General features: G+C 47.9%; 1 protein-coding gene across 1 annotated transcript in view; it reads right to left on the bottom strand.

The window, feature by feature from the left end:
* Window positions 1–18,475, bottom strand: part of ITGAE (integrin subunit alpha E) — a 439,817-nt gene that overhangs the window by 167,199 nt on the left and 254,143 nt on the right. The window contains exons 17-18 of the mRNA XM_069615209.1: window positions 15,746–15,964; window positions 11,775–11,905 (exon numbers count right to left, since the gene is read on the bottom strand). Coding sequence (XP_069471310.1) covers window positions 11,775–11,905; window positions 15,746–15,964 — 350 coding nt within the window. The remainder of the gene's footprint in view (window positions 1–11,774; window positions 11,906–15,745; window positions 15,965–18,475) is intronic.

Here is an 18,475-nt window from a genome sequence, read left to right on the forward strand (position 1 = left end):
CTTGAATCGTGCATTATTTGCAGCGGCAGCCAGTCCCTCAAATCATTCCCCAGGACAGAGCTCTCAAGGACTGTCCGTCCAGGTTCCCTGCCCTGGGGAATGTAGGGCAATGGCAGTGCGCGTGAGATGGGGGCTATCGCTTGTTTTCTTTTAAAAGTTGTGGCTGCCAGTGACGCACAGAATCTTCAACGAGCAGTAGCTGGCCTGGTGCAGTAATTAGATTGCTTGCGTGAGTCTAGCATGGCTCTCAATGATTTCATGTTGATAAATATGTTAATTTCTTATTGTGTTCCGGGTAGGGAACGTATAGGGAGCATCAGCATGCAGTGTTCGTAGCAATCTAAGCTTTTGAGTGCAATAGGCGCTTTGCTCAGATGTGTCCCAAGACCAACGTTTTTAACACATTAGGCACGAAATGTGGATGGTTCCATAATGAGACCCCTCCCTCCCCCTTCACAAGTGGGAGATTATGAGACAGAAATAAGTAGAATTCAGTTCGCCTATAGACTTGAATGGGGCGAGGGATTTTAGAAGGTAAAACTTTATGGGAAAAACATTTGTGTCTGCAAAATCGTGATTCTCCTTCCCGAATAAGGAGGAGTTGGCGTGTATGCTTGCCCGGCAGCAATGTATATATCATTTTGCTGGTGCGTGCCTGGCACACTCACGTTTTACCTGCTGCAAACGTTTCTACCCAGTGGCAGTAAAATGGCTCTTAAACTAAAGTAGTCACCTAATTTCCACAGCATATGTCCATATGTCTTGGTGTCAATCAGTGACAGCACCTTCTGGCCCCACTGCTTGAGTTCAAGTAGTGACAGCCTACATTTGGTCTCCTTTCGAGTGAAGGGTGGGTGGCATTAGGGAAGGAATGATGTCAGACCGAGTTATGCTGCTGGGGCCTGCATTTGGCATTATATGGCACATGGTCTTCTGAGGAGGGAAGGGTGGGTGGCATTAGGGAAGGAATGAGTTTCAATGCAAGACTGCCTGGTCAGAGCGAGGTATGCTACCGGGCCCTGCATTGCCTTGGGAGAGCAACTGCAATTCTGCTTTGCTTTGCTCTGTCTGCTGTTTTTGAGATGAGCGGCAGGTTCCTGAGTCATCGTGTGTATTGGTTATATTCTGGCTTATGTCCATCCACTGTCATTCTAGCATTCTATCAAATGCTTTTGGACATCGTATGTTTGGGGGGGCTCTGAATATCCAGCGTTTACAATTGGAAATGATAAGTTGGCGTTGCTAATGTGAATATTGTAGTGTGGGTATAACCTAGCTTAATTTATTGACTTATTTTATTTCTTTGATTTGTGTAACACGCCGAGTGACTGAGTTTACTAGATGAAATATGTTGACTGTTTCTTATGAATTGTTGAGTGTATGCGAGTTAGAGCTAAGGTGCAAAAGAGAGCTTTACCTGCAATGGTGAAAAAGACCCAAGGTTCAAATGTCAACAGGTTTAGAGAAATAAATAGGGTGCATAAGATGGTAATAAGATCGCTGTCTCTGTCTTCCCTCTGTTCCCCCCTTTGCCTGTTCGCGCATTGAAACACTTGTTTTATAGCTGCTTTATAACTGCTTTATCATCAGATGTTATCATGGGCTCTGTGCAAGGTGGTAAGAGAGACAGGGAGCAAGGGGGGTGTCACAACAAGGGTGCTGCCAGCAAATGGCGTATGAATGTGTATTGTTGGGAGGATGAAAATAAATTCAGGGTGTGTGGCACAATGTATACAAGGGTGAGTGAGAGGTAAGTAGGGTGCAGGAGAGCAAGAGAGTGTGAGGTGAGAACGATTGGTGAACAGTGTGTGGTGAAGAGAGCGAGGTACACATAAAGAAGACCGGTTACAGAGAGTGGGCTAGAGGCAGAGGGAGTGTGTTAAAGAGGGAGTGCAGTAGAGAGAGAGGGACAGAAGGGTAGACAGACAGTGAAGTAGGGAGGTGGGACTATATTAGAGAGAGGGAGATAGAGTGTGATAGGGAGAGAGAATAAAAGAGCAATTTATTATTTGTGTAATCCTTCCTCATTGTTCTTTGGATTACAGGGTCACTCACCCCTTTACTGAAAGGTCTCTGTCTGCTGAGGTAGCTGCTAAGGGGCCCTTTTTGTGGAGTTTGGCACTGTATGTGCTATGGGGCGGGGTAGAATGAGGCACACTCTGCTGTGTGGAGGTGTCATGTGTGTGCAATGAGGACCTGCATGTGTGCTGATCAGCTCTTACAGGCAGAAGAGGCCTTTGTTGTGCTGTGTAGCCTGAATATGCACAGTATATGAGATGGGGCACTGCTTGTGCTAAGGGGCCCCATGTGTCCCAAGAGGCCCCTGTGTGTGTGTGCTGAGACCCTTTTTGTGCTGAGGGGCCCCTTTATGTGCTGGCAGACCTTTGAATGTTGTGAGCAGATTATGTGCATACAGAGTGGCTCCTGTATTTCATGGGGCCCACTGTGTGCTTTGGGCCCCTCTATGCATGGTTTCCCATTCGGTTCTATGTGATGGGTGAAAAAAGATCCATTGTGCTTAAATGTTTGTGCAACTGGAGTTGGAAAAAAGATCACCCTCCTTTCCCTGTTCTCCCACCCACCTATGCCACTTGCTAACTCTCTGGGGGACACCACCAGTGCCCACCAATATTTCACAGGCCTCCCCACTTTCATTATCTGGGGGCACTACGTGGAACTCCGATGACTCATCCAAGCTCTTCTTACCTGACCCTTCCACTTCCCAGACCATTCCCTGGCTACGTGCCTATTCCCTCCCATGTCGCCACTTACCACTGCTCCCCAACGCTGTCCTGTCCCGTTTCGCGTCCTGGTATTGTTTTGCAGTATGGGGTAACGCCGCCCTATCTATGCGCCTCTACCAGTGTGGCAAGGGCCTATACCTGCCTGTATGAGTGGTGCTCCACTGTGTGCTGATGGGCCTTTAGTTGCTGAGGAGAGCTTGTATGTGCAGGGGCCTTTCATGTACCGAAGCACTCTTTGAAAGTGTTGATGAGTCCTGCATGCGCTGATGTACCCCATAAATGGACTGATCAACATTTTATGTGCCGAGGGGCCAACCTCCGCTTGTGAATAAGGCCATGTATGGGGGGCGCATAGTGCGTGCTGAGTGGCTCCTGTGTGTTCTGAGGGGCTCCTGTGTAATGCAGAGTCTCATGTAGTGCTGATGGACCCTATATGTGTTGGGCAGTCCTTGTATGTGATTGGGCCCCCAGGAGGCCTTAGATGCACTGTTTTGAGATGTGGGGCCACTACCTATGTGTTCGAAGGCCCCTGCATGTTTTAGGGAAGCTCAATATGTGCATTGTAAAGCTCTGCCTGGGCCCTTTGGAGACTCGGTCAGATTGTCAGTACATATTTTGGCACAAATGATGAGATACCTTTGAGAATGAGGTGCATTTGAGAATATGGTGACCTGCCCATTTCTCAAACTAATGCAAATAAAAAAGTGCATTATCTCAGCTGTTTTATTTGCATTCGTTTTTAAGAATGTGCCCCTATATGTGCATCTTGTTCTGTTACTTAATAAAAACATTTGTTACAATCCATGTATTATTTGATATGTTTCTTATGTTTATTGAGACTGATATTGCACTCGTGGTTTGTCCATCTATCATTGAAATATACTTTATGAGATCATGAACTTACTTAAAACATGAATTTTTAAAATCCATATATGATTATAACATGGTTTAAATGCACTAATTTGGACTAATTTTATTCAACATCTTCTTGGGGGATACTCGCAATCCCCTCATAGAAAGGTTGGGCTCACGCGCTATGCTCGCTCCTTCGACGAAATATGGGGCCACTTTGAAAAAAAAATCCAGGGCCACTTTTGGTTCCCAGTCCAGCCCTGAAGACAGAGGAGGTGTGTGCCATGTGGCGAGGTGGAAGAGGCATCAGAAGGCCTGGTGCTGGACCCCGTGACAGAGCTGGAAGAGCGGGTGAATCTTACCAGAAGTGCGGGTACGACCTTCCCCACCCAACAGAGTGCCCAGTGGCGGGAAGGACATGTGGAAGGTGCGGGTTGCCCGATAGGTTCCTTCACCAGAATCGCCCGCCGAATGTTGCCCAGGTGGACCAGAGCGAGGAAGATGCCCCGGTGGAGGAGGTAGACAAAGAGGAGGAAGAGAACATCTTCTTCCTCTCCAGTGTGGGGGCCCTGAAAGGGAAGAACAGGAGACAGCCGAGGTGTGTGGTGGAGGTCAACAAGTCAACAGTCCCAGTCCTGGTAGACACGGGAGCGTCAGTCACGTGATGGCCCATGGGCATTACGACGCCATGGACATGCCACCCAAACTGGTCACACCGAAAGCTTGCATCTTTGCATTCGGGGGCCTGGAACCCATACCGTTGGATGGTGCCTTCGTGGCGAAGGTGGAGCATGATGGCTCTCGGTTCACCGCACGGTTCTATGTAACACCGGTAAGCACGAACACCCTGTTGAGCTCTGCAGCGGCCGAGGCCCTCGGAATAGTCAGTTTTGCTTACTCGGTGTACCTCAAGGACATTAACAACCTGCTTGACAAGTATGCCACCCTATTCAATGGAATTGGACAGATGGCTGGCGACCCGATGAGGTTGCATATAGACGAGTCGGTACAGCCCATCGCCCTAAAACATTGCAGGGTACCCTTTCACCTTCGTGAGCAGGTGGACAGGGAGCTGGACAATCTTGTTAATCTCGACATAATTGAGAAGGTGGACGCTCCGACTCCTTGGGTGTCCCCGATTGTTGTGGCCAGGAAACCCAAGCAACCAGACATCGTCCGAATCTGTGTCAATATGAGACTGCCGAATAAAGCCATCAAGAGAGAGAGGCACCTTACCCCCACAATCGATGATATCATTGCCGAGGTGCAGGGTGCTCTTTTCTTTTCCAAGGTGGACCTCCGAGCGAGCTACCATCAGGTGGTCCTACACTCAGAATCGAGGTACATTACCACGTTCACCACCCACCGGGGGCTATACCGCTATAAAAGACTGAGCTTTGGTGTGTCCTCGGCAGCAGAGGTCTTTCAGAATATCATCCGGGGCGCCCTTGCAGACCTAGAGGGCGTTTTGAACATTAGTGATGATATCCTGGTGTTTGCCAGGACGGAGGTGGACCATCTGAGGAGGCTGGCCAAGACTTTTGAGAGGCTGTAGTCGCTGGGCCTAACACTTCACAAAGAAAAATGTGAGTTCCTGTGCCCGTCGATTGAGTTCTTTGGCTTTGTTTTCAAAGAGGGGGGTGTGTCGCCGGATCCCAAGAAAGTCCAGGACATCAAAAAGGCACAGCCACCCGAGTCGGTGTCTGATGTGAGGAGTTTCCTTGTCATGGTTACATACTGTGGACGGTTTATTCAAAATATTGCCTCGAGATCGGAACCCCTCAGGGCCCTGACGAAGAAGGACTCCACCTGGAACTGGGGCCCGCTTGAGCAGGTGGCGTTCGAGGACATCAATGGTGCACTGGCGGCTGAAGACACCATGGCATTCTTTGACCCTGCCTTGCCATCGGAGGTCATTGTGGACGCCAGCCTGTTTGGCCTGGGCACCGTGCTAACTCAGATTGGTCGTGATGGGGGTGTCCGCCCGGTGGCCTACGCCAGCAAGGCGCTGTCTGAGACAGAGCAGAGGTATTCGCAGATTGAGCGCGAGGCGCGGGCGGTGCTCTGGGGATGCAGGCATTTCAGATTATATGTCCTGGGACACCCGGTGACTGACCACAAGCCTCTCCTTCCCATTCTGGCAGGGTCGTCGTCCAAGCTGCCGGCGAGGATCGAGCAATGGATGCTCGCTCTCCTGGAGTATGGGGTCACCCTGGTGTATCGGTCAGGGGCAAACAATGCGGCAGACTATCTATCTCGACACCCGGGTGCACATGGGGGAGAAGAGTATGACACGTGCTGAAGAAGCAGATGATCATGTCCGCATGGTGGTGGAGGCAGCCACGCCTAATGCGATGCCCCTTTGGGGAGCTAGAGGCAGCAGCAGCGGGAGACAAGTGTGTCCAAATCCTGAGACACTCCATGCAGCGAGGCTCCTGGAAGTCGGTGCTGGAGGCCCTGGCGGGGTGCACTCAGGAGGCCAAAATGGGACTGGAACAGCTGTGGAAGGTCAGGGAAGAACTCTCATTCTCGGCGCCGGACCTGCTACTCAGAGGTGATCGGATCGTTGTTCCTCAGTCCAAGGTGAAGGACGTGATCACTCTTGCTCACTATGGACACCAGGGTGCTGCAAAGACCAAGGCCAGGCTACGACTGAAAGTGTGGTTCCCTGAGCTCGAGCGGAAAGTGGATGACTTTGTGGTGGCCTGTGTCTGGTGTCAGGCGGCATCTCCTCTGCAGCGAGAGCCGATCATAGAGGCGATGCCTCGAGGGACACGACCCTGGGAGGTGGTCCATGCGGACTTCGGATCTACAACGATGGGCACCCACTTTCTAGTGATCGGCGATGAATACTCCAGGTACCCTGAAGTGGAATTTGTGGAATTGGTGGCCTTCGAGCACGTGGTGGTGGCCGTGGAGAAGGTGTTTGTGGCCCATGGTTTCCCCCATATGTTGTGCTCTGACAACGGGGTGCCGTTCCAGAGTGAGCGGTTCTCGGAAATGATGGAGAGCTGCGGGGTACAGCACCGGAAGATCACCCCCTTATGGCCGAGGGCAAATGGCAAGGCCGAACGGCTAATGAGGACACTGAACAAGACCTTCAGAATTGCCCAAGGCCAGGGACATTCCCTCCAGAGAGCCCTCTATCAGTTTCTGCGGCTGTACCGCACCACGCCGCATGCTTCCACAGGGGTGGCCCCGAGATGGGGGAGAAGGAGCCAGGGGTGATTGATAACCAACAGGTAGAGGTGGACCGGCGATTGAGGATTGAGCAGGAAAACACCAGGAGGGGGCTCTGCCCGCAGCGGCTGGAGCCAGGTGATGAAGTCCTCATCCGGAACAGACACCCCCATGGAAAGCTCTCCCTTCCTTACGAGCCGGAGCCGTTGGACGTCGTGGCGGTCAAGGGGTCCATGGTAACGCCCTCCGACGGAAGGTCAGCTGTCACCCGCAACATGAGCTTCTTTAAGAAGTTAGGAGACCCGAGAACGGACGCTCCCCCTGATCCGGACTTAATGAGGTACCTGACGACAGAGGAGACCAATCCGGCACACCTGAGTCCCCTGCCCGGGGAATGCCTACGGAGAGACTACCCGTGCCGGAGGTAAGCGGGAGGTACCCCCAGAGGTCTGGGCAAGGGAAACCCGCTTACCTCAGTGACTAAGTGCTGGGACACTTATCTGGTGGGCCTGAGTCCTTGGACTGTTAAGAAAGGGGACCCGGGTGGATGCTAATAAAGGGGCATGTGGGGAAGCTGTTATTCAAGTGTCGTACTAGTATAGTTTTTGGTTTTGTGGTGTGTAGTATTAAAGCATTTTGTTTGTTGTCCTCCCGAAAAAGGAGGAGTGTGGCGCTGCCCCTTGAAGGGACGCGCACGCGGCGGCGTGACGTTGTGTGCCGCTGCGTGCAGTATAAATAAAGGGGGCAATCCTGGCCGCGACGGTGCGACCGGGAAGCCCGAGCAGTATAGACGTGTGTGCGTGTGAGTCTGTGCTCGCTGGGGGCTTATGGGCATCGCGAGGGGGTTCAGGACCAACAACCAGTAGCCATTTGGTGGCATTATATGTCTGGCAACTTTGCAAATAGTTATGTCCGACCCCCATCTGACTCCTTGGGGAGCTATGGGTGTCAAGCTTTATGCATCTATTTGGAAGTACATCAAGGACTTGCTCGAGATTATTATGTATCTTGTTAATTGCTGATTTTCACAGGTGGTCGGTCCACTATGGCTATGTTTCAAACATATATAATGCAATTGCAAATAAAATGCATTAACTTGTTAACTTGCTGAACCGGATTGTCTTGTGGTTGGAGCGATTTTTTTTTATCAACTTGTTTTCAAGTTGCCTGCTCCCTGTGGTTTGGATGATCCAATCTGCTTTTAAATGTCTGGTACTTGGCAAAACTTTACCAAGTGAGGTGCTTTATTTATTTATTTATTTGTATATAGTTCATAGAACTTTAAAGCACTGAGGTGCTTTAAGTGCGATAAGATATTGAGCGGGGGCTCTGACGTGTCGTGATGCAATATTTGGCGGCGTGTCCTGAAAAGGGTCTTGAGCAGCCTGACATCCCAAGTAGCCGACAAACCTTTAAAAGAGGCGGGGCATATGTACATAAAGGAGTGACCTAATGGAGCCAATCGGGATTGCATATATTCAATGAAAAGGAGAACATTTTGCTTAAAAGATGTCTCAAAATATAATTATTTTCTAGAAATATTGAACAAAATAAATATATTCATATACAAAATAGAACTTCAAATCAAAACATATCAGCGTACACATACTAAACCATAGTTCTTTTGAAAGAAAGCTGAGAGTCGTACGCACTATTTAAAATAATTCTGACAATCCTTTACCACATGCTGTAAAAATGAAACAAGGTATTCTCCTGTAATGTCCATGGGTGTTTAAAAACATTTCTTAAACTAATGTGGTGATTCTAAACGTGGCAGAAAGTGACCTCTAGTGGTGACAAGCAGTATTGCCACTCATTTTTTCATTTCCATTACTACCGGAAAGAAATCTGGAAGTCAGGTCGGGGAGCCCTGGCAGGGCCCTGGCTCAAGGCCAATATTTGGAGACTGCTGGGGCTAAGTCCTGGTGCACTAGAAGCCCTGCCCAAGTGCAATCATAGAACTAGATGTTTACTATTGTGCTGCACATGCATATGGTGTCTCCAGCCACGTTTACACATATCTATGTATGTACGTACGTACGTCATTAGGCGAATGGCGTCATCACGTCTATAGCTAAACGCGCTTTCTGGACATTAACAAATGCACGTGTCACTCGGCATCCGACCACATATGGGACAGCTTGGAATACACTTGCTGCCACGTTTGGAGTATCAATATGAAGCGAATAGGGAAGGAAAACACGTTCTGTGTTTAAAAGCGAAAAGTTGCGAGCGTTTGAAGTAACATCTCCACTGCCAAGGTTTCTTAGAACAAGGGTCCGCTCCAGGGTTCCATTTGACTTAATTTCCGATTGGCACCTGACTCACAGGGAGATATTGTTTACTGTTTTGCAATTTCTGTGTGCACGCCCATTTGCAAATTTGTTTCGTCCGTGTTGCTGATTTCTTGAAATCTACACACGAACATGAGACACACAAATGATCAGTAGTCATTACGTAATTAGTGATCCCATTTCTCATTGGCCATTGAGTGGCATCTTCTACATTTTCAATGGCATGGGGCCTCATCAGGAGTTTGCCAGTATCCCGGAGGTAAATCCGCTAGTATACTGCCCAACGCAATAACCACTATTGTCACTTGGTCCCACGGTTTTACCGTCGGATCCCAAGCGGCAGTGGCGGTGTAAGTCCCCATTTTGTTTGAGTCCATAGGACTCAATGGGGCAGTTTGGGTGCTATTACTGCAGCAGCATTTGCACCACAGTAACTGCATCGCAAATGGACAGAAAGTCGGCGCATTGACCTCCAGCTGAGAGTTGCAGGTGAATCCTCTGACTTTTCCCCAAACCACTGATTGGCCGGTGCAGAAATGTGGCGGTAACATTATTATCGCCGCATTTTGACTGCACCGCCCAACATCTGATGCGGCCCATGCTCTAGACAGACAAGTAACTCGCGGCCAGTGTGTCTTGAAGCAAAGACCATCTAATTGGAGCGTTTTATCATCTTGCAAAGCAGTCTATTCCTAATTAAATGTTTGTAATAATCATTTTACTCGGATAGCAGAGACCATCCTTTGGTTATTTCTTTGTTTCTGTCCCCTATCCCACAACAACAGGAGTGTCTACTTCTGAATACATCTGCGAGTAAAATGGACGGTAATGGAAATGGTGGCCTCCAGTTGCACATTGAGTAAGGGTTGAGTCTGAATATGGAAAGGTAATTATTCATGATTTCGCATGTTAAAATTACGACACCCACTGTCTCGTCTTCCTGAAAGGTATTTTAGCTTTTTCTATGCAGAAAATATATACTTACATCGCAAAGTGCGCTTTCTGTACTCTTTTTTTGTATTGCCCAGGAAGAATTTCCTCCATCACCACTCAGGAAAGAAACATATAAACCCAAATGAAGGCACTGTGATGCGCCACCTTCTCGAATAAAAAATTCCACACAGTAATATAGGCCTCAGGAATAAATTGTATGAAGCATGTGGAGGCCAATCCTTTGGACTAATATTCTAAGTATGGTATTAAAATATATATATAGGTATAGAAGTCATAAATAATCACAAACTGTTATAATGAATTACAAAGATTTCATGTTTGTATATGTCATGTTAAGCAGCCAGCACAAATTGAATGGAATTGTGTATAAAATACCGATTTAGATAGACTGCTCGGAGACCGCTCTGAGAGGTCTTTCTAAATTGAACTGTCAGCTTCTGCGAGACTGCTGCGCACAGGGGCTGACAAGCACGGCGGAGCCTGAAGAGGGACGTCGCTGGTGGACCAGGTAAGTGTTTTTGTGTTTGTGTGTCTGTGTGTCTGCGTGTGAGTAATGTTGTGTCGGGGAATTGAGGCGGCATGGATCAGGTGAACATGTGTTGTATGTGTGTGTTTGTGTGAGGTGTGGAGGTGAGACCCCCCATTCCACGATTATCAAGAAATCCCACTAGAAGAGGAGGGGTGGGGCAAGTAGGGGATCTGATTCAAGGGTGAAGGAGATGGAGGGGGTCATTTAGTGTCATATTTCTCCATATTGAAGGCCGCACAAAATCGGTCCAACAAAATCCGTCTTTTTTGTGTTTGGTCTTCAATGTACAGAAATATCCCATTTAGCCCAATATTCGTGTGGTCATATATTTGTAAAGCCCAGCATACTCCCTTTGGCTCCAATCCAATTTGAGATAGGCGTAAGGCCACCCCCAGGAGTAGTGCACGAGATTCTAGGTGAACCAAATGACAACACAGTCTCTGGCCTTGAGAAGGATGTAGATATGGTCAACTTTGAATTTGAAAGCTCTAAGAAGAGCAGGGGTGGAATGGCAGAGGAGAAAAGGAGGTTCTTAAGCTGCTTCTGGGACTTCAGGTGGTCTGGCTCAATTCTCAGAGGGGCAGCGAAGCCGTTCCAGTGGGAGGCACCTGCAGAGGAGAGAGATCTACCCCCCACTATTCGGTCTGGAGAAGCGTCCGACCCTCAGAGAGGTGGAGGTAGCTGAGCAAAGGGCTCGAGAAGGAAGGTACTTAGGCAGAGAGAGTTGGATGTAGTACGGGCCCCAGCCTCAGAAAGCCTTGTGGACAATGCAGAGGGTTATATTATATCATATTATAATATACCAGGCCCACAGCAAACCTTTTTCCATTTAGGCTGTCATTGAATTTGCTAACTCAGGAAGTCGAGACATGGCTTCTGGGATGACGTTAAAATGAATGCACATAAATGCATTAGTCTGTCTGATCTCTTCATTCCTAAATGGACCACTTTGTATATTATTTAACATGTTACCCCATATAAAATAAGTCAAACCACTTGGAACCACCAGAGGAGCCTACAGTGGCTCCCAAGGGTAGCAAATGTTGCCGTCAGCCCATAGTTCCAGGCAGGAATCCTTCCTCTTATGACCCCTGTATCTCCGTCCACCTCAGCCTAACTCATTTTATCAGAGCTCCTGTGATGGAACAGGTGTGGCAGGCAGATGTTTTGTACTTTAAATTGTCACTGCCCACCCCAAGGGAGACCCTTGGTATTACCCACCGTAACACAAGCATCTCTCCAAGGGCTCCAACTGCAATGTCCACGTAACCATCATTGGTGAAGTCCAATCCCCCATCGATGGATTGTCCAAAGTACTTCAGCCCCTCAGAGACCTCTGCAGCTCTGACTCGCTTGGGAAGTAATAGGAACAGCAGATAAGACAAATATCAAACCAACTCAACAAAATGCTTTATGATACTATACTAGTGCAAGGCTAAAGTGATAAGAGTCTATTGGTCTGGGCTCTACTGCTGAGACATTTCTTGGAAGGAAAAAACACATATTCCAATTTATAAAGCAAAGATCTGCATTGGTGAAGGAAACCTACTTTTTTTTTTAAACTTTAGTTTTTATTTGCATTTTTTATGTAACAAACAACAAAGAAAGAACTAAATGACCCCTCCCCTCCCTCCCTTAGTAGCCCCCCCCCGAATCCCCCCCCCCCCGTATCCAATCCGGTTGTTTGTCTTCGGGAGACTCCCTATGTGGCTCCGTCTCGTGAGCCTCGAGGTCGATGCGAGTTGTGACCGCTTCTCTGGTTGGCTTAACGCCTCCGTACCCCCGGGCGTGGGGACCCAGTCCGTATTTTTCTGTCTTGCTGGACTAGACCCGCTCCTTTCTGGAGAAGCACCTTCCCTGGAGTTCAGTGGACATCCCATCCCCAGGACTGCTGTACCCCGTACCAGTCTGTAAGGAATGAGCTGGAATCATTATTCACCATCGCGGTTAATTTGTCCATCAAGAACATGTTTTTTACTTTTTTCAGCCAGTCCTCCTTGGATGGGGGTTCGGGACTCTTCCATTTTTGGGCCAAGGCTACCCTGCCTGCTCTCAGCATGGTTTCCCACATCCTTGGGTATCGGTGGAGCTCTGTGTCCTCCGGGGGGAGGCCCAGCAACATCGTCAAAGGGTTTAGCGGCAGACAATCCTCCGTTACTTCCTTTATCCAACCCCTCACCGACTCCCAGTAGGACTGTACTTTCGGGCAGTGCCACCACATGTGGCTTCTAGATCCTGTCTGACCGCAACCTCTCGGACACCTCGGGGACACCCCGGAGAACATTTTGGACAATTTTACCGGGTCTCTGTGCCACCCCTGTATTATCTTAAAGTTATGCTCCATGTCCGAGGTGAATAGGTTTCCATGGAATGCTATCTTGAATATTTTGGCCCAGGCGTCCTACTTTACCCTAAGAGGCCCTTGCCTTCGGCAGGGAGCCACTAGCTTGTGCGGCGGTCACTGACCATAAACAGAGCCCTCTGGTGCAGGCTCTAATACTTCACTAGAGCTGGTGCCCAGCTTCTGCCCTCGGCTTTTCCAGCAGTTGTGCTAACTAAATTTGGTTGCATGTAATAATGTCCCCACAAAAATGTCTCCTGTCAAAAAATGTGCCATTTTCTTTTTTTTACAAGGGGAGCAGGTGACATCTCCGCAACCCGTCCCCATACATAATGTCACCATATATAATGTCACCAATGGCTTATCCTGGTGACATGTATGGGGACATTATGTAGGGGGACATTATTACCTGATGCCTCAAATTTGCAATTAACGGCCAGCCTTTATGATTACCGCAATCTTTACAGATTTATTTTCACCCCTGAGTAAAGGTTACAGTAATTTCAGGCGAATTTCACCATAATGTGCCACAATGTGTATGGGTCCCATTGCGACTACAGGGACTACAGCTGTGCCGTATTGTGTGTCAAGTTATGGGGCGGTCCTAGTGCAGCAATAAGAATAGGGAACTTCAATGAAAAAAAGGTAATAATAAGCCACTTTGTGGTTGTTACAGTTAAACAGGGCCATGAGCGTGGCAGTTTGGAGGATGCAGGAATTGGGGACATAGGAGGACAATGGTACCCAGTCAATTTACCGAAAACATTTCAGAGTGGTACGTTTCACTGAAAGACCATAATACCGAAAAATACAGAAAATATGAAATAAATATATATAGGGTAATGGGGTAAGGGGTTAAAATGAGTCGGGTGGAGATGGGGTGGCGTCATAAGGGTAGAAAAATGGGGTACTTGGGGGGGACTTCCCCCAAATAAAAAATAAAAAAGCAGGGTTTTTCAGTATTATGGTCACAATGAAACAACTCCGTATTTTCCCGTCGGTAAAATCACATATAACCAAGGACATCCTGTGCTGGCCCTGAGATGCATTGGTATAGGTAGACGAAGGAGCAGCCCATGAGTGTCAGGGAAGTGGCTAGCAGAACCAATAATACATGATTGTAGGAATCGCTTGCCAGTATAGTGTAATGTCAATGGGCCTCATTAGGAGTGTTACGGTAAGGCAACCTCGCCGCAAAATTCTGAGTTTGCTCGCGGGTGCCGCTCTGGACGCCTGGTCAGACTAGGCGTGCAGAGCGGCACCGGCGAGCAAACCAGGATGGTAGCAGCGGTACCGTTATTAACGGTACCGCTGCTACCATCCTCCCCATTCCCATTCAGCCCTATGGAGGCTCAAATGGGAATGGGGATGTACCAGGTCCGGGTCCCGCGAATGGGAATTACCGGGCCCTCCAAGGTCAGAATGGACCGGTAATTCCACTTTTGTGGGACCCGGACCTGAGTTTGAGGGGTACCTCCAAACTCGTAATGAGGTCCATTTATTGACCTGAAAATATCAATGTACGCAAATGTATAGTTCAAAACATTGTTTTCAAAAACATCTGCATTCATATGATATGTGTAAATGTTAAAAACATCAAATTTAACAACATGGAGCACAATGGCAGGTTTAGGAAGACCGTCTAAACTGTGGGAGGTGAGAGGGGCCTAGGAGGGCCTGGGGTTGAGAGCCCCACGGATGCTCCTTCTGCTTTCTGGACACTTTTAATTCCATAAAATGTAAAATAATCTTCCAAAAACATGAGTCAGGAACTAAAGGCTGCTGTAGATGGCACTGTTCAAAATATGACTTGCAGCTGCTGTGACTCGGGAGCAGTGCTAAAGAGGCGCATGGCCTTTCTCTTTTTCCTTGAACAGCTCCCAGTGTCCCTGCCACCGCTCCTGTGGACAATTTTAATCTTTTCCAAATGCAATTTTATAATGCTGCCTTCCATTTTGTTTTCAGACTTGGAAAACCGAAGACAGGGGTGCTTCTCCCGGCCTTTTTATCCAACTGTTGATTCCATTTTATTCTCACAGGAGGCATTTACTTCCTCAATTTTAAATATGGAATAACATTGGCTTCCAGCACAATAGGCCCACACACTCTCAAGGCCCATCTCCAACCCATGGAGGATCTTCAGGCTAATTTCCAAAATCCTAAACATGGAACTATATGACATATTTCCCCCGAATGTTCACTGAAGCTATGTTTTAGCCTTTGGGGCTCATTCCAATTTTGGCGGTGCAGGAAAAATGTGGCAGTAACGGAATTACCAGCACTGTTCACGCTCCGCCATACTACGAGTTTGGCCTTGAAGTGGGGGATTTACCTCCAGCATCGTGCTGGAGGTAAATCCTCCCACTTTCTTCTGAAAAAGTGGCAAACTCGGCAGCATTACCTGCAACGGTATTTCCACCGGCTGTAATTCCGCCAAAATCCCCAATGGAGTCCTTTGGACTCCAAATTAATGGGGACTAACATCACCGCCACCACCACTTGTAATCCGGCAGTAAATCCGGAGGACCAAGTGGGGTAACAGTAATTCCACTGGCGGTATTCCAGCAATTTACAGCCGGAATACCGCCCAACTCTTAAGTAATACATTCATTATTATTTATATCAAAATTAAAAAAGGCTTGGTGTTAAGTAGTTGTGTTAGTAGTCTGAATGTTCACCCACTTGCAAGTTAAAGCATAGACATATGCTCCCTGAATTTCAGAACCGATGCACACAGCCTTTACTCCCTAATGTCTCAGCTATGGATACTCAGGTGGAAGGAGGAGGCGAGGAAGGAACAGCTTTGCCCACATATTACAGGCACACCCAACATATATATATATATATATACCTGAGACCAGGGCTCCTTAATCCCATTTCTGCAACCATTATAGATGTATACGCTCCCCGAAGAGCCGCGGCCATCAAAGTCCTCTTCCACTGGGGCACCAATTGCAATGTCGCTGGAACCGTCTCTGTTGATGTCGCCGATAGTGGCCATGGCAAACCCAAACCTTGCAAAGGAATAGCCTGGCTGGCCATTCAATGATTTCACCAGTGTGAACGTGTCCTACAGAAAAAAGGCACACGGGTTCTTTCCAGTGATTCCCATACAGTCATAGCATTACAAGGTCCCACTTTAAACTGTCAGAAGCCCCGCCTTACACACTTTAAACTGTCAGAAGCCCCGCCTTACACATATGTTCATGTTCATTAATATACACACATTCCTAGATATGATAATAATATCTATATTCTTTGGGATACATCAAGCATTTGCCATTAGAACAGAATCACAGACAAAGATGGAATGGACCATTCATAGAAGTCTGGTAGGGGTTGACCAAATAGCTGGCAGGGGCTTGTTACCCCCTGAACACTCACTTTTTACAGCAATATTGTATCTTAAGGGTGGGTGTGTGTTGAAGAAGGTTTGTGGGGTTGCGCTTGGAAACTGGACAGCGCTCCTGAAGCGTGATCAGAATGTGCAGAGAGAGGTCACTACCTGCTTTAATATGTAGCTTAGAATGGAAGGGAAGGCGTGTAGCCATGCTGACAAGGCCAAGCAATAGCCAGTTGCAGAAGAGGAAAGGGCGAGCCCAGCGGAGGCATGGCTGGAGGGAGGCCATGTCTAAGGTACAAAGTAGCTGAGGAAACCTTTGGTTCTGGGTTCATAGCCCGCCAGTCAGAAACACTAGCAAACACCAGGAGAGGAATGAGAGATTGGCACCGCAATACAACCAGCAACTTAAAGAAAACTTCCTAGACAAGGATGGAGATTTGTGACCTAGGTAATGGCATGTAAACTCTACCCAGAAGGACCCACGTGGGTGAGGGCCAATACCTAGACCAGACAGACCAGTGGTTACCTTAAAAGCAAGGGGGTGGAAAAGCTTCTGGAATAAAGACATCCTGCAGGATGCTGTCACCCCATCCTTTGGGATAAAGACTCCATCACCCATCTTGGTCCACAGATACCATTTGGATTACTACCCGGACACACCACACATTTGGAAAGACGTGTCCAAGGACAGTCAGCTCCCTGAAACTGTGTGTCCTGCTGATCACCATCCTGGCCTGACACTTGGGACACCTGGTTTCATTTGATAGCTTAAGGACTGCCTTTGGAGCTCCAGTCCATTGAGATTAGGTATATCTACGGGACAGCCTTTGGACCACCGTGCGTTGACATTAGGTATCATTTAGGGGCAGATTTTGGATTACCATACCCTCCTGGACCTTGTGTTGATCCCAGGACCTTGCACTGTTTTATCTAGACTTTGCCATTTTAGGTTTCCCATACCTGCCAGGCCATGCTCAAGTCCATCCCCATTGAGAAACCTGAATAAGTCATGTGAATCCAATTTCTGTGTCATGCGCTTCTGTGGTTGCCCATTTGAGGTCTCGATGGCGCGTTTCTTGTGCCACCCCTACAAGAGGGTGAATGTGAACGTTTAGCAGGGCACGCGTGAGCCGCAGACACGTATGTGAGGCAACCGCCCAGACAGGGTTTCATAAAGCAGCCCAAAAATAACCCTGTTTTATGCAAGACTTATTTGGCTTCAAACCCACATTCACAGGGTCTGATTCACAACAGTTATGTTCTCAATGGGGGGGGGGGCATTGCCAGATAGTCATTACTAAGGGTTAAACAAAGCTCTTGGCCTCATATCTCCACCCCTGGTCAGTAACAATGTGTGATATCTCACTCACTTGCATAATAAACATAGATTCTATCTAGAAAGGGCATTGCTGCGTTCATGGAGATTCAATTGTGCCCAGCATTCTCCACTAAGTAACCGACTACCCGTGCTGCCAACCCTCCACTATTTCGGCTTCTTTTTGGCTGATCACTAGGTAACAGGCACCTCCTGTGAGTTCAACATGCTGCCTTTGCCAGGGCTACATGTCGCTGGTTGTGAAGGTTCTGGGAGATATTTCAGACTAGCTTCCTTTCTTTCTAGGCTCTGTGTATTCCCATGAGAAGGGCGACTGCCGTTTATCATGACTATGAGGCAAGGTCTGATGACGTAGGAATTAGGGTAACCAGTCTGTGTACCATCAGTGTGCCTACTACAGGAGCCTCAAGGACTTCTTATCGTAGACGCTTTAATTAGTGTTATACTGGGTGTGTACATGAAGATGTCGAGGTACAACTACAATTGTTTGCACATTTGGCTTTCATGGAATGTCTGATACAGTCTGGTCCCCTGGTACCATCACCCCTACTGCTGCGTTTACTGGTTCCCGCTATTTAAATATAATGAATGGCACGTGCAACATAATAGGCACCTAATTTGCAATTCAAAATCTTATATTCAACTAATTATGACATCACAACTACTGAACCCAATTATAATACAAATGGATTGTTATGATATCATCACGCTGTACTAGAGACAGGCTGTTCTCAATAGCCGTAGTTAACTATACTAAAATATATACTTAGCCCTATCCCAGCACTCCCCGTTCCCCACCCGAGGCCCATACACTCCCAAGGCCCATCTCCAACACCTGGAGCCTCTTCAGCCAGAGGTCTATCTTGGCTTAAGGCTAATCCAGCCTGAAGCATGATATCCCC

The sequence above is a fragment of the Ambystoma mexicanum genome, chromosome 9 (assembly GCF_040938575.1).
Source record: "Ambystoma mexicanum isolate Mex_15411 chromosome 9, UKY_AmexF1_1, whole genome shotgun sequence".
Classification (NCBI taxonomy): Eukaryota; Metazoa; Chordata; class Amphibia; order Caudata; family Ambystomatidae; genus Ambystoma; species Ambystoma mexicanum.